At 42.5% G+C, this 13964-nt stretch overlaps 1 protein-coding gene across 1 annotated transcript; it reads left to right on the forward strand.

Moving 5' to 3' along the window:
• The first annotated feature begins 5967 nt into the window (after positions 1–5967).
• On the forward strand, positions 5968–8229 carry LOC147904794 (pentatricopeptide repeat-containing protein At1g03540-like). Its single transcript, XM_087392405.1, has one exon. The coding sequence runs from the start codon at positions 5968–5970 to the stop codon at positions 8227–8229; it is 2262 nt and encodes a 753-aa protein (XP_087248531.1).
• Positions 8230–13964: the final 5735 nt, after the last annotated feature.

Genomic DNA, 13964 nt, shown 5'->3' on the forward strand with positions numbered 1-13964 from the left:
AGCAATGACTGTGAACTTATGAGCACTAATTTACAGGCTCAGATTAACATTGAGCCAACATTAGACTATAAGAACAATAGAAAATTGGATGGTTATAATTTTAGAATTTCTAGTTATTATACCTACAATGACTGCACTTAGGACCATCTAGTTCACACACTCAAATTTTCAAGATCCACAATGCAAACTGAGGACCATCTCATTTGAAAGATCTACATTGCAATACCGTCCTTCAAATCGACTAATGTTTATTCCAAGTGGGTAGCTCTAAGAGACCATCTAATTTGTAGGCTCAAATTTTGAAGATCAACATTGCAGACTTGGGACCATCTAATTTGCAGGCTCAGATTTTCAAGATCCACATTGGAGCTTGGAATTCCTTGAAATGGATTGATGTCTAGCTCTAAGATTATGGATTGTCAAAGTTTATTTGGACAATTATAGCCACCGATTAAACATCGGCCCTGCGTGAGCGGTCATGACCATCTAAATTCTCTGCCTCTCATTCGCTTGCATCAAAATGTTATAACAATGACTGTGCACTCAAGACCACAGACTCGAATTAGCATTGAGCTAGAATCAGACTATAAGAACAATAAGAAATCCAAATTTTAGAATTTCTAGTTATAATGCCATTCAAAATGGTTATAATTTTAAATTTGCTAGTTTGCCTGCCATTGAATTATTATGATCTTGGCTCTAATGACTGAGAAATTCTCCCATGGAACCATATAATCGCATGTCATGGGATCTAGAGTCCAAGAAAAATACACTAGTGGCTAGATGATGATGTCTATGACCACCTATGTAGGCTACCAGCAAGGTGGATGCTGGCTAGAATATTTAATTGGGACTCTACATGTGCCACCACTCCTCCCCCCTCATTGTGACACAATATCATTTAAGGGAGTTCTCTATTTCTGGTCATAGCAAAATACAGCACTGGATTGTGTGATCATAGCAGCTATAGGCACCTAGAGTTGCACAAAGTGATGTAAGAAACAAAGGCAAAAAGAGTGGGAGGGAGGCAGGAGGCAAGTCCTCTAAACCAGCTATATAAAGGCCTTAAGGGGAGAGAAACAATTCATTGCACCTAGGAAATCCCTCTCCTACCCCCTTTCATGCTCTCAAAGCCCCCTCCACCCCTCTGACGAGTCTTTTGCTACAACCCTAATGCTCCTTCTACTTAATGTTGCCCAAGTCATGGGATAGATTGTTTGCCTTGGCTCTCCATCGTGTAACACTCCACCAACCATAGTTATGGCCAATGGAGTTGTAGTATGGGGAGCCAAGGGAAACGGTCTTAATGAGGGGCTTCCAAAAAAGTCTAGATAGAATTGGTGGTGTGTTCAAAGACCGCCATGTAGCGGTGGAGAACCACCTCCTAACAGAGAACACAAGGAATGCCCTTCTTCTGGTTCTCCTGCGAACCCATCATCGGGCTACCATTCCAAGAGGGAATGGCTGAGCCAAGGCACCAGCAGCCTTTCCATTTTCCTCTTCACCAAGAAGGTGAGCGAAATGTTAGAAGATGTTGGGCATCTATGATTGATTAAGGGTTTTCCACTTTTGGTTAGATCTCATGAAGATGTTGGAATGCTTGAGCCAAGGCTTTTCCATTTCCATCACCTTATGAGACACTTTGGCCGAACAACGTTGAACAAAGTTTGACCGAACAACTTTGGACAAAGTGTCCCAGAAGGCAAGGGAAATGAGATACTTACATTCCATTGTTAGTTGAGAAAATGCCGAGAAAGTGTAAGAAAGTGCTAAGAAGGGCAAAAAGTGACACCAAGTCCCGCCACCGTGGTGGTGTTGAGTTGACAAGTGCCAAAAGTGCTAAAATAATTGCCATAAATACGTAATGACAACTAATAAGTTCCTCTTTGGATGAAATCTATTTTGTCGAGCTTTTGCCTTGGATGGAATTTCTTTTGTTTCAACTTTAATGTAATACTATTATCATAAAAATTATTGTTACTATTACTTTGGGGTAGTGAAAGTGGTTGTAAAGAAGCATAAATTTCCTTCATTTCTAATTTACTACGAAAACTATTGTTACTTTGGTAGTGAAAATGATTATAAAGAAGCACAAATGGTATATGTTTGCTGTCATTTAGGATTTACTCCAACCAGTGCGGTCATTGCACAAGGAAATACATTTTCCTTGGTTTAGGATTAACTGTAAGTAGCACTAAAATGATGGCAATTGAACATTATCCTACTTGAAAATGTATTCTTCACATATGATAAAGAAAGAATTGTTTCATGTGATAACACAAGATATAGAAAGGCGCGCTATATAGCAATAGAAAACAATTCGACTGCTTCTCTTCAACAGTATGAGCCTCAACCCTACGGGGTTTGTTGGCTATTACAAAGTTTATGAAGTGACTTAAAGGACCCTACAAACCAAGCTAGCTAGCCGCCGTTAATGCTAACACAAAATGGACACTGACTCAGAGGCTCGAGGCCTTCATGACAAAAAGATTGAGGTGATCACCTTCAGTGCCCATATACCGCCTTGCTAAACCAACATGCAACACACGAAGATGATACCCAAGTCTCCTGACAGCTCTCAAGAGCCACTTGCCAATTGTGGATCTCAAGGAAGCTTCTCACATAGTCCACCAACTGAACCCATCACTCTTGCATGGCTCTACCAAACACAAGCCAGCACAGTAGACCAATACATTGAAGCCACATGGAGTCTCGCCCTAGAAGATCACCACTCTAACACCTCCCTTGATCTAAATAGGGAGACAACAAAAAAAATGGACATCATAGTCCCAATAATCGGACATTGTAGTCCTGAAAGAAACCTGGGCATCATAGCCTAACAAATTTTTTTATCTGGCATCACAGCTAGACATTGGCATCGAAGCCAAAACCCATCAAACCATCACCACAAAAACATCTATTCAAAAAATTACCTGGACTTAGAAAACCCACTCCTGATCAGTTTGGAGGCGAGATTAAACGATAGGATGTCGCTAGTGGCAGACAAAAATCATCTGGATTTTGGCAGATTATCTCTTCTTGATTCTAACATATTAAAGGATTATCCAATAATGATCATGATGTCAAGTGTCCTACTACTAGTGACTGCATCACTCCTTTTATATTTAGACTAACATCCAATACCGATAGCATGTGCATGTTGAAAACATTTGCGCAAAGAATGGATTGTATGTACTCAGTCTTGTATGGGACAAAGTATACAGTAAGTTCACTTGCACAGTTTATGGCAAATTCAAAACACTCTTATTGGAATAAAGCCAAGACAGAGTCTTGAGATAAGATCCACACATCTTCAAAGCAATTGACAAAAGACACAAGACATGTAGCAAAACAATAACAATCCCAACATCTCCTAAGAACACAATAGGATTGCACCAAACACTGTGTCTAAAGCCCGGAATGATAGTTGAAATATGTTCAAGAAAGTTGGACATTCGTGATTGACTCACCACCATGGATGTTTTTATCGAAGGTATATTTATATATTAATATAAAATCTTGGCAAAAGTTTGTCAAGCTAGTTTTTTTAGTTTCACAATATTGATAGAATATAGTACACTTTTGTATATTTTCTTTTGGATTTTGAAGTAAAGTATGTAAATCCTGGTGAAACTTCAAAAATTTTCACATAAAGGTTTCAAATCATGGCAAATGTTTCAAATATTTATTTTTATTATGGCATACAAACTTTTGACACAAATATACAATTTTCGCTTCTTAACGACACTAACATGAAAAAATCATCCCTCCTCACCACACCCAAGGCATAACTCAAATTCGGTCTTGTGATAGTAAGATAGATGAGACTCCCAACCATCTTCTGGAACATGGTCACATCCTGCAAGTAATACCCATCATCAACCAACTTAGCATTTTGCTCAAGTGGTGTTTCAATTGGTTTGCATGCTGCCATCCCATACTTTTCCAGCATGCTCAAAGCATATTGCCTTTGTACCATCCAAATACCTTGTGGTGAAATAATTACTTCAATCCCAAGGAAGTATCTTAGTTGTCCAAGGTCCTTCATGTCAAATACATATGACAATCTCTCCTTAGTTGCTATAATTTCTACATCAAGACTCCCCATGATGATAAAACCATCCACATAGATGATCACAAGCACCATTTTTGCTCCCTCTTGCTTCACATATAGTGAGCTATCAGCCTTAGATTTGAAGTGCATATTCAGCAAGGTTTTACTCATTCTCTTGCACAAAGCTCTTGGAGCTTGCTTCAGCCCATACAAGGCTTTCTGTAACTTGCACACATGCATAGGATATTTAGGATGTATATATCCTTCGGGCTGATGCATATAAACCTCCTCATGAAGTGTACCATTCAAGAAAGCATTTTTTACATCCATTTGATATAACTTCCATCTATGCATGCTTGCCAAAGAAATCACGGTATGTATGGTGGTCATCTTTGCCACCGGACTGAATGTTTCATCATAATCCAATCCATATGTTTGGGCATACCCTTTTGCAACTAACCTTGCTTTGTATCTCTCCACACTTCCATCCGATTTGCACTTCACTTTATGTAATAGCTTTCCTTCCTTTCAGGAGTTTCACAAGTGCCCAAGTGTTGTTCCTATCTAAGGCATCCATTTCTTGATCCATGGCATCCCTCCAATCTAAATTTTTTACAGCCTCCTCAAAACATGAGGGCTCAACATGTTGCACTTTGCTAACCATGTATGCATAGTGCATCCTCATAAATCCATTGTAAGCCAATCTATCAATGGGATGTCTCACCCTTTCCGATCTTCTTAAGGGCTGTGTATTTGCCATTGACTTTCTAGCATCTGGCGGAACATACTTTGAAGCATGCTTGGTCTCTTGGGCCTTCACAAGCTGTAAATCACTCTCTTCATCACTATTGGCATCCTCAACACTCTCTTCCACTTCAACCTTTTGCTTGCCTTTATCCACATGCTTGCTCCCCCTCAATCTACCACTCCATGGGCTCACAGTATCAATACTTTCCTCATGTTGTGATGGCCCTGACATCACTTTACTTGAGGGTCTAGCTTGCTATAATTTCATCTTTTCAACCTTGGGCATGTGCTCATCCTCTACAACAATTGGTTTGGGTTGATAATATGCTTCAAGCTCACTAAACTTTACATCCCGGCTTTCATATACTTGTCACGTGATGGGATTATAGCATTTATATCCCTTTGTTTCAACCGGGTATCCCAAAAATACACATTTGATAGCCCTTGGCTTCAATTTCTTCCTTAACTCACTTGGAACATGCACATAACAAAACGTAGCCAAACACTTTCAAATAAGCCATGGTTGGCGTGTACCCATAAAGCTTTTCAAAAGGTGTCAACCCATGTATGGCATCCGTGGGTGATCTGTTGGTTACGAGAGAGAGAGAGAGAGAGAGAGAGAGAGAGAGAGAGAGAGAATATAATGAAACCATAAATTTTATTAAACGCAATGGAGGAGACCTAGCAGAGCGGTTAGGTTACTCGTGTTTGTATAAATAACCCATAAAAATGGTGGGGCCAAAGAGAGAGAGAGAGAGAGAGAGAGAGAGAGAGCATGTTTTCATAAATAATCCATAAAAATGGTGGGGCCCCGTCTCATCGTACCGACTTTGAAATAGACCGAGGCATGCGGGACGTGCAAGAGCCCGTGGGCCTTGAGCTCACCATGCTAAAACTCCATAAAGAGCCTTGAGCTCACCATAAGATCGATTCAAACAAGAGTTGCCATACCCCTATGTTATGTCCTCAAATCGAGTAGGAGGTACGTCTCTACGTGCATGTCGGGAGTCTTAGATCTCTAAGAGAACGAGAAGCACTACCTATGCATTGCCAAATACTACCTATGCATCTTAGTCCATCTCTAAGAGAACGAGAAGCACTACCTATGCATTGCCAAACAGCTACCTAGGCCGAGTTTTAGGCTGAAAACGTGTTGCTTGCTCTACATGATCAACCCTCGACTCATTCCTACCTCTCAGCCTCGAAAGCGGCTCGCGTTTGGGTCGTCTCATAATGGGCATTTAGTCACTGCTCTGAATAACCAAGCGAGAACCGAAAAATGGTTGCAACTGCATTCTGCTGGCACAGCTCAACAGGAGCTTTGGGCCAGCTGGGCAACTCTAGCACAAGAGGCTCCCAGGGAGGATACTGCTTCTGGGAACTGGGCAGCCGAATTTCTGGAAAGCTTTTTGGCCAATCAAGATTGTGGGCAGCAACACAATGCTCGGACGCAGATTCGGAGCCGAAATGTGGCGGCCTCCCTTGTGGAACGTTTATGGATTACTAAGGCGCTATCTGATGCTAGACGTATTCATGCCCACATTTGTCGATTCGGATATGATCGCAACACCTTTGTAGGGAATTCTCTTGTTCAGATGTATGCCAAACGTGGGAGTGTGAACGATGCCCAAGCGGTGTTTGACGGCATAGCTAATCCTAACTTGCACTCGTGGACCATTTTAATAAATGCGTTTGGGCAGAATGGGGACTTAGGAGGAGCGGTGAGTGTGTTTGGCAAAATGCCTCATCGGAATGTTGTTTCTTGGACCACCATGATGGGACTGTTTTCTCAGAATGGGCATGGCAAGGAGGCCTTGGATCTCTTTCATCAAATGGAGGTTGAAGGTGTCAAGCCTAACAAGATCACCTTTGTATGTATTATTGATGCATGCACAAGCCTGGCAGTACTCGAAGAGGGGTACAGGGTCCATGCTGCTGTTGTGAACTTCGGTTGCGATCCGGATGTTGTTGTCGGAACTGCCCTTGTTACCATGTATGGCAAATGCAAGAATCTGAATAGTGCAAGAAGCGTGTTTGAGAGGATGTCACATCGGAATGTTGTCTCTTGGACTGCGATGATAGCCGTATCTGTCCAGCATGGGCATAGCAAGGATGCTATTGATCTTTTTCAGCGGATGCAGTTTGAAGGTATCAAGCCAAATAACGTCACCCTTGTTTGTGTTCTTGACGCCTGTGGTGACATGGCAGCCCTTGACGAGGGGCGGGAAATCCATAATGTTGTAGTAGACAATGGATTTGAGAATGACCTAGTGGTAAGTACTGCCCTCATTGATATGTACGGGAAGTGTGGGAGTTTGTGTCATGTACGGAGTATATTTGGCAAAATGCCACACCAATCTGTTGCCTCTTGGAATGCTGTAATTGGAGCTTTTGTCATGAACGGGCATGCTAACGAGGCTCTGGATCTCTTTTATCAGATGCTGTGTAAGGGCATCGAGCCAGACAACGTAACCTATGTGTCTTCTCTGGATGCATGTGCCAACCTGGTTGCCCTTGACAAAGGTCGCTGGATACATGTTGCCATCGTTCATAGTGACTACAGCGGAGACATAATAGTAGGAAACGCTCTTGTCAATATGTATGGCAAGTGTAAGCGTGAACGTGATGCAAGGACTGTTTTTGACAGAATGCCTGATAGGGATGTCATTTCTTGGAATGCAATGACTGCGGCACTTGCCCAAACAGGGCATGCCAAAAAAGCTTTGGATCTCCTTCATCAGATGCAGGCTGAAGGTGTCACACCAGTTAACATCACGTTCATCTCTGCTCTTGATGCATGTGCCAGCCTTCCAGATCTTGTAGATGGCCAGAAATTTCATGCCGTGATAGCTGAAAGCAAATATGGTCAAGATATGGTGGTTGGCACTGCCCTCATCAGTATGTATGGAAAGTGTGGGAGTCTACACAATGCAAAAAAGGTGTTTGAGAGGATACCACATCATGATGTTGTCTCCTGGAATGCCTTGATTGCTGCTCTCTCCCACAATGGATATGGCCTGGAGGCTTTGCATGTATTTCACAGGATGCAGCTCGAAGCTGTGAGACCCACCAGCATCACCTTCAAGTGTCTTCTTATAGCGTGCAGTCGGACTGGGTTGGTTGGTGAAGGATGGGAATTCCTGCTGTCTATGAGAAAACACTATGGCATAACACAGACAATTGACCATTATGGCTGCATGATTGATCTACTTGGTCGTGCAGGACTTTTGGAAGAGGCAGAGAACTTGATCAACAATGTTCCGGTTGAATTAGATGCAGTAACATGGCTCTCTCTGCTTGGTGCCTGCAGAATTCATGGTGATCCTGAACGTGGATTGCATGCTGCGAATGAATGTGTTGAGCTAGCCCCGAAGACTGCTGCACCTTATGTGATGCTGTCAAATATATATGCTGTAGCCAGCATGTGAGATGTATGGCCCGTATAAGCTTTGAGGGAAAAGGCTGATCTACTTGCAGGGTTTATGGGCATGCTGCATATATGTTCTACACATGATATCTTCTATTCCATGCTTTCGTCATCATCTTTGGGCAAATACCCTCTGCCTTTTCTGAAAGTCGCCATTGGTCTGATAAAGAGAGGGAGCCATAAGACACCTTTCCTAAATGCATTATTCTGGCGAAACACAAACTTTTGCGGGTACGTGTGTGTACTCTGGAGGTGGCTACTTGAAGGAAGCGATGGGAGGTTGCGAAACAATTTCCCCAATTTTACTGTAGGTTCTAGCATGTAATATCAGAAGGTTGGTTCGAGCCAGTCATTTTGCATTTTAAAAGAAATGTGCCTAGTTCTCATTGAGGACCTGCAGAGGCTCAGATCAAGAGGGCATGGTTCATTAAAGCCAGCAGTGCACAATGTACTGGGGCAGACAACAAACAGGGGAGAGAATGCTATGAAGCATGAGAGATGGAAGATAGGGTTGAGTAATGTGGATTCACTTAAGAGTGCTTATTTAGAGCACTTTCTAGAAATTAAAAGTCTGGCTTAATTAGGTTCGTCAAGGTAAGATGTGTTCATTTTTAAGGATCCTTTCCTTGCTGTATACTATTAATATCCATTGGTATCGCAAAGCTCTTTGTTTTGCAAACACTACTTTGATCCTCCTTTTCTCAGAGCGTGGGGTAGCAGGTACAGGTGCCATGTAATAGACATATAAGCTAAAATCTTCTTTCACAAGGGCTAAGATGTCTAACACATACAGATATAGAGTGTTTTTCTTTAGTTGAAGACATGAGTATGGTCCTCCATTGAAGGGCTGGAGGCTTCATGAGGTCATAGGTGTGAAACATTGCTTAGGTTGCATGATCGGTGCGATTGAGAGAGTTGGAGAGATTCATGGAGTGGATGAAGATGCCCTTTGTGAGCAGCTATATGTACAATCTTTTGCATAATGGAAATCCTTGAAGCTATTTATGGTCTCCCTCCTCTCTACCAAGGTATCAGAGCTTAGATAGTTGGCTCCCTTCCAAACTTTGCCGCAGCTTGAGATCGTCTTCCTCGAGATCATCATCATCCCTGCTGCCTCAACATCGCCTATGCTTTACTTCGTTGCTCCTGATGCAGCTCATCACTTCTTCCCCAGCTTGTTGTTGTTCAGCGTCAACATTTCTTGGTTGCTCGTTTTCTTCCTGCCCAGGGTTTTCCCCAGCTTGTCTTTCCTTTCTCAACCTGTTGTTTTTCCATGGAAGGGTCTCCTATTGCTGCCCGTCATCAATTGGCATGTCAATCTATGCCCCTTCATTTCTTTGCTCTGTTGACCTGAACAGCATTCTGTTTTTTGTTTCCTGCCTGTCATTCTTCCCTGCGTGCCATTTGTGTGAATAGTATCTCGCTCGTTGTTTCTTGATGCTAGCTTTTTCTGTGAATTGTTTCCTTCTTGTGTTGCTACATAGTCATTTGTTCCTTGCTTCAGCCGACCATGCACTACTCCTTATGATAGCTCTGCTCCACCATTCATTCGCTTCTGCAAACTCCACCTTCCCATCATCTTTGCTCTACTACTCTCTATCTAAGCTCCCACTAGTGCAGCCCCTGCACATATGCTCACAGCCATCGTCCGCCTTGCTGCCTTCAGATATGCTGCTCAAGTCTACAAAGCTACAAATGTAGCATGTGCCACTGATCTTCTGCTACCCTCAGTTGCATCTGACGTTTCTCAACACTTCAGTCCATATGGTGTTGTCCACAGATGCATACAGAAGCCAGTTCAGTTCCATTAGCAACTCCTTTCAATGCCACAGATATTCCATCAACATTGGGCCCTGGTGGTTTTTAAACCCACTGAAGATGATCTTTATGGCTGTGTTGAAGTATAGATGGTGACCTCCCCATCTGTGAGCCCCCATATGAGGAGAGCATGGGGAGGGTAGGTCAGGAGTCAAGTGGGCAGGAGAAGAGACTGCCACATGGGCAGACTAACTAAGAATGCAAGGCTGCCACCTAGACAGCACATGAGCTGCTATGTGTGCAGCAAGCAGTCAAGAAAAGGCAGAAAACAGGGCTGCCACATGGCAGCACAATCAGCAAAGTACCTAGCAGTTGGAGCTGTCATGGTGGACTGGAACTGTACGGAACAGCCACATGGCATGATGGAGCAGTTTGGAAGCCTGGAGCAAGTAGTCATCAGCAACCCGGGACCTTGCAGGAACAGTACCGATCAGGTTCACCTCTGCACGGAGCAGTACGAAGGGCTGCAGGATGCTGTACGGTACTGGAGTAGAGATTCCAGGGCAGGAGCAGGTCCAGGATAGATGTGGGATGTTTGAAGAAGATCCGTGACTGATCTGCGTGGATTTTGTACCAGGTTTGGGGCCTGGAAACAGGTGGAACCAAGCAGTGTATGCATGGGCCAGTGTTTGACTGCAACGTGACCAGGCGGGGCAGAAGAGGATCTGATACATCATATCTCGAAGATGAAGGTGGTCAGGGACAAAGTCTCAGCAGTTGGTCAGGCTACATATTCAGCCAGGTTGGCTAGGTCATTACTTGGCATTCTTCCTAGGAGCTACAAAAGATTTGTTTCAACAATGATTGCACAAAGAAGCTCGGAAAAGAAGTACGAAGGTGGATCCTGTGAGAACAAGGCCTTTACCGCTTAGGACGAGCAAAGAGAGGATTGGTCAAGAGAGGAGTAAGATATCTTTGTGAAGGTGAAGAACAACATTGAGTGCTTGGATTGCTCTAGGCGCTTGGCTAGTATTACTGACATGAGGGAGGATTCCTTGAAAGAACCTATGGATTCAGGGTCAGATGAAAGCTGAGGTACTGAAGGGGCATTACAGGACTACATAGGGAAGTTGAATGTGCCTTCGTGAGGTGGATAATTGCTTTTAGAGCAAGCAGACAAGCAGGAGGACTTTTCGGTATGCGCATTATTTAATTATTGATTTAACCCTTAATAGCATGCTATGGGCATATTCTAGTCTTTATATTTCTGAGCTAATTAGAGAGTGGGAGGTGTATGCCTTCCTGAAAGGCCAGAGGCAAAGTGTTGGTATTTCTTTAAATCCCGGAAGCAATATGCTAGAAAGGTTGGAAACGATGGACTTGTTGAAGCATTAGCAGTGGAGATAGGGACATCTACAAGAAAAGAAAGTGCGTTGAAGCTAGGAGGGTACTTGCTTGAGAGCTCAATGGGAGCTTATGGTCCAGGTATTCTGGAGTTATGCTGGGGTTGGGAGATCTGCGTGGATCAGCCACAAGAGTTTCCGTGCTCAAGCTAGGTATTTGGATGCGGACCTTGCAAGAGGAAGGATGGCTGAAATAAATCTTGAGAGCATGGTGCTTGGAAGACTCCAGACTGTTCACTTATTGTGAGGGGGACAGCTGGAGGATGTTTGCATCATGTTTCCTCAGGATCACTGGTGGGAATGTGACTGAAGGTGGTGGTGCTAGGTGGTGCTACCAAGGTTGGACTTGTGTCTTAAGATGGTTCTTTTGAGGAGGACTAGACTTGGAGGAGCAGGAGCCATTGTTGAAAGAACAAGGGATGACAATGACCTTGTATTGTTCTATAAGGCTTCTGCATGGGAGCTGATGGAGTATTTGCATGGAGGAGTTGGGATCAGCCCACGATGTATTGGTGAGAGGGGTGTTGGAGTATAGATGGTCACCTTTGTATTTGAGAGCATGGGGGAGGTGGACAAGGACATCCATTCTGTCTCTTATGGTGATATTGTTGTCCTCACATGAAGGCCTTGATAATTCATTGCGAGTTGGTTCCTCCTAGTTCATTGGCCTCTCTAGCATAGACTATTCCCCAAGAGGATCACCAAAAGTTTTAACTATGAATTGTAGCTAACATGTAGATTTAACTATCCCAATCATACATAACCAATTTCATTTCGAGAAGCTAAATGAACTCTACCCATAAAATAGAGTTCATAAGTCCATTTCTCATGTATGATTGGTTAGATTAACATTAAATCAACCGAGTCTTTATGATATAATATAAGGGCCTCAATCCTAATGCAATTCCACAAAATGAAATTGGAAGAATTGACAAATTCTTGTTGCACATTTCGATAAATTCATTTCATAGCTCATAGGGATAGGAGTATATTCTCTTTTGGCCACTATTATTCAATACGTTTCTACCACTCAAGTTTTGTGTGTATAAAATGGCTCCATATTTAAACATAAAAATGAAAAAAATAAATCTACTCTTATTGGTTTTATTTGATAGTCATCATTGCTTTCTAGAATACTTGAGTTCTCTTTGACTTCCATATCAATCTCCTTGAGTGTTCAACATAGCCTAGGGATTAAAAAACTAAAAATTTTGATTCTTAATATCAGTGGCTTTATTACTCTACTCAATCCAACTGAGTAAAAGTATAACAAGAAATAATTCATCTTTGTAAGACTTTAGAGAGCTTGGATAGGAATCTCCTAGAGTGTTCAACAGCCTAGCCAGGAAATAATCCATCTTTGTAAAACTTTAGAGAGCTTGGATTCAATTAATCAAGTGCTCTTTTACTAGATCTTAAAATGCTCTAAAGAAAGCCTAAAAGTACAAAAGTATGCAAAGTCCCCATGTTTTCTTTTCAATGATCCAAAGGAAAGAAAGACTCACCTTGTTCATTATATGGACATTGCATCGTGTAGTTTCTTGACACCAACGTATAGGTCATGTGCATGCAATTAATTGATGATCAATTAGTTTTCCCTCGTGTTACCTCTCTTCCATTAATATTGCCTTGCTCTCATCTTTGAATGATATTATTGATCACCTAGCAATGAACCCACCTAATTATGTTCCTCCACCTCTATCTTACTTCAATCTTCGGCCCAAAAGAAGGTTTACTTCTACTATAGTCATATCCCAAAATGTAGTTTGACATATGCACAACAGCAACCGGCTTCACACTTGAAACTTGGAACTTGAAGGCTCAATGATGAAGCATCACAATAATGCTGCTGCATGGTTTTTTAATATCCTGATATTGTTACAGGTTGAGGGAAATCGTAGAGGTCTAGGAGGAACATGATGGTAGTTGGATTGATAGGAGATTTTTGAAGGAGCATGAAAGAGCAATAGGGTGCCTTGGTCCCTTAGAGTTGTGATCCTTATAAAAGTGCTTAAAAAGTAGTGGAAAAGTGGGAAAAGTAGGCATGGATGGAAAAAAATCTGCCTTGAGGAAAAAACATTCCAGGCAAAAAAGTAGACTTTTTAAGGTGGAAAGCAGGTGCTTTTAGGTATTTGCCTAACTTCTTGCTGTGAGTGTAAGGAAAGCAAGCTATTTTTCACAATTTGCTGTTAGAAATCATGGTACAGCGGAAGCAAAAGAGATGAATACTTGCTGGAAAACAACTCAACAAAAGTGCAGCAACAAAGTAACAAAGGAGATGGCAAAATTGAACAAGTTCTTCCTTCGAGAATGAAGAGCAAAAGGCTACAAGAGGAGCAGCTACAAAGGGTAGTAGTTGCTGCAATCTTCTTCCACCAACGGTGGGCTAGATAAGTCGCCTTCTCCCTACTACGTGCGTGCTGCTGGATCAGCTTCAGTGCTAAGAGGCTGAAGGCTTGAGTGCTATGTGATAGTGAGGGGGAAGGGGTTTCTATATAATAGAGGGGAGAGGCCACAAAGGGGTGGTGGATTGACCACAGACCATTGACTTTGGCCACTGACCATTGACCTTGAC

Source organism: Dipteris shenzhenensis, chromosome 2, assembly GCF_047967505.1.
Source record: "Dipteris shenzhenensis isolate YYH24624 ecotype China chromosome 2, Dip_SZ_1.0, whole genome shotgun sequence".
In the NCBI taxonomy this organism is placed as follows: Eukaryota; Viridiplantae; Streptophyta; class Polypodiopsida; order Gleicheniales; family Dipteridaceae; genus Dipteris; species Dipteris shenzhenensis.

Coding starts and splice junctions, on each gene's coding strand:
- LOC147904794 (XM_087392405.1), top strand. CDS start 5,968: ATGATCAACCCTCGACTCATTCCTACCTCTCAGCCTCGAAAGCGGCTC.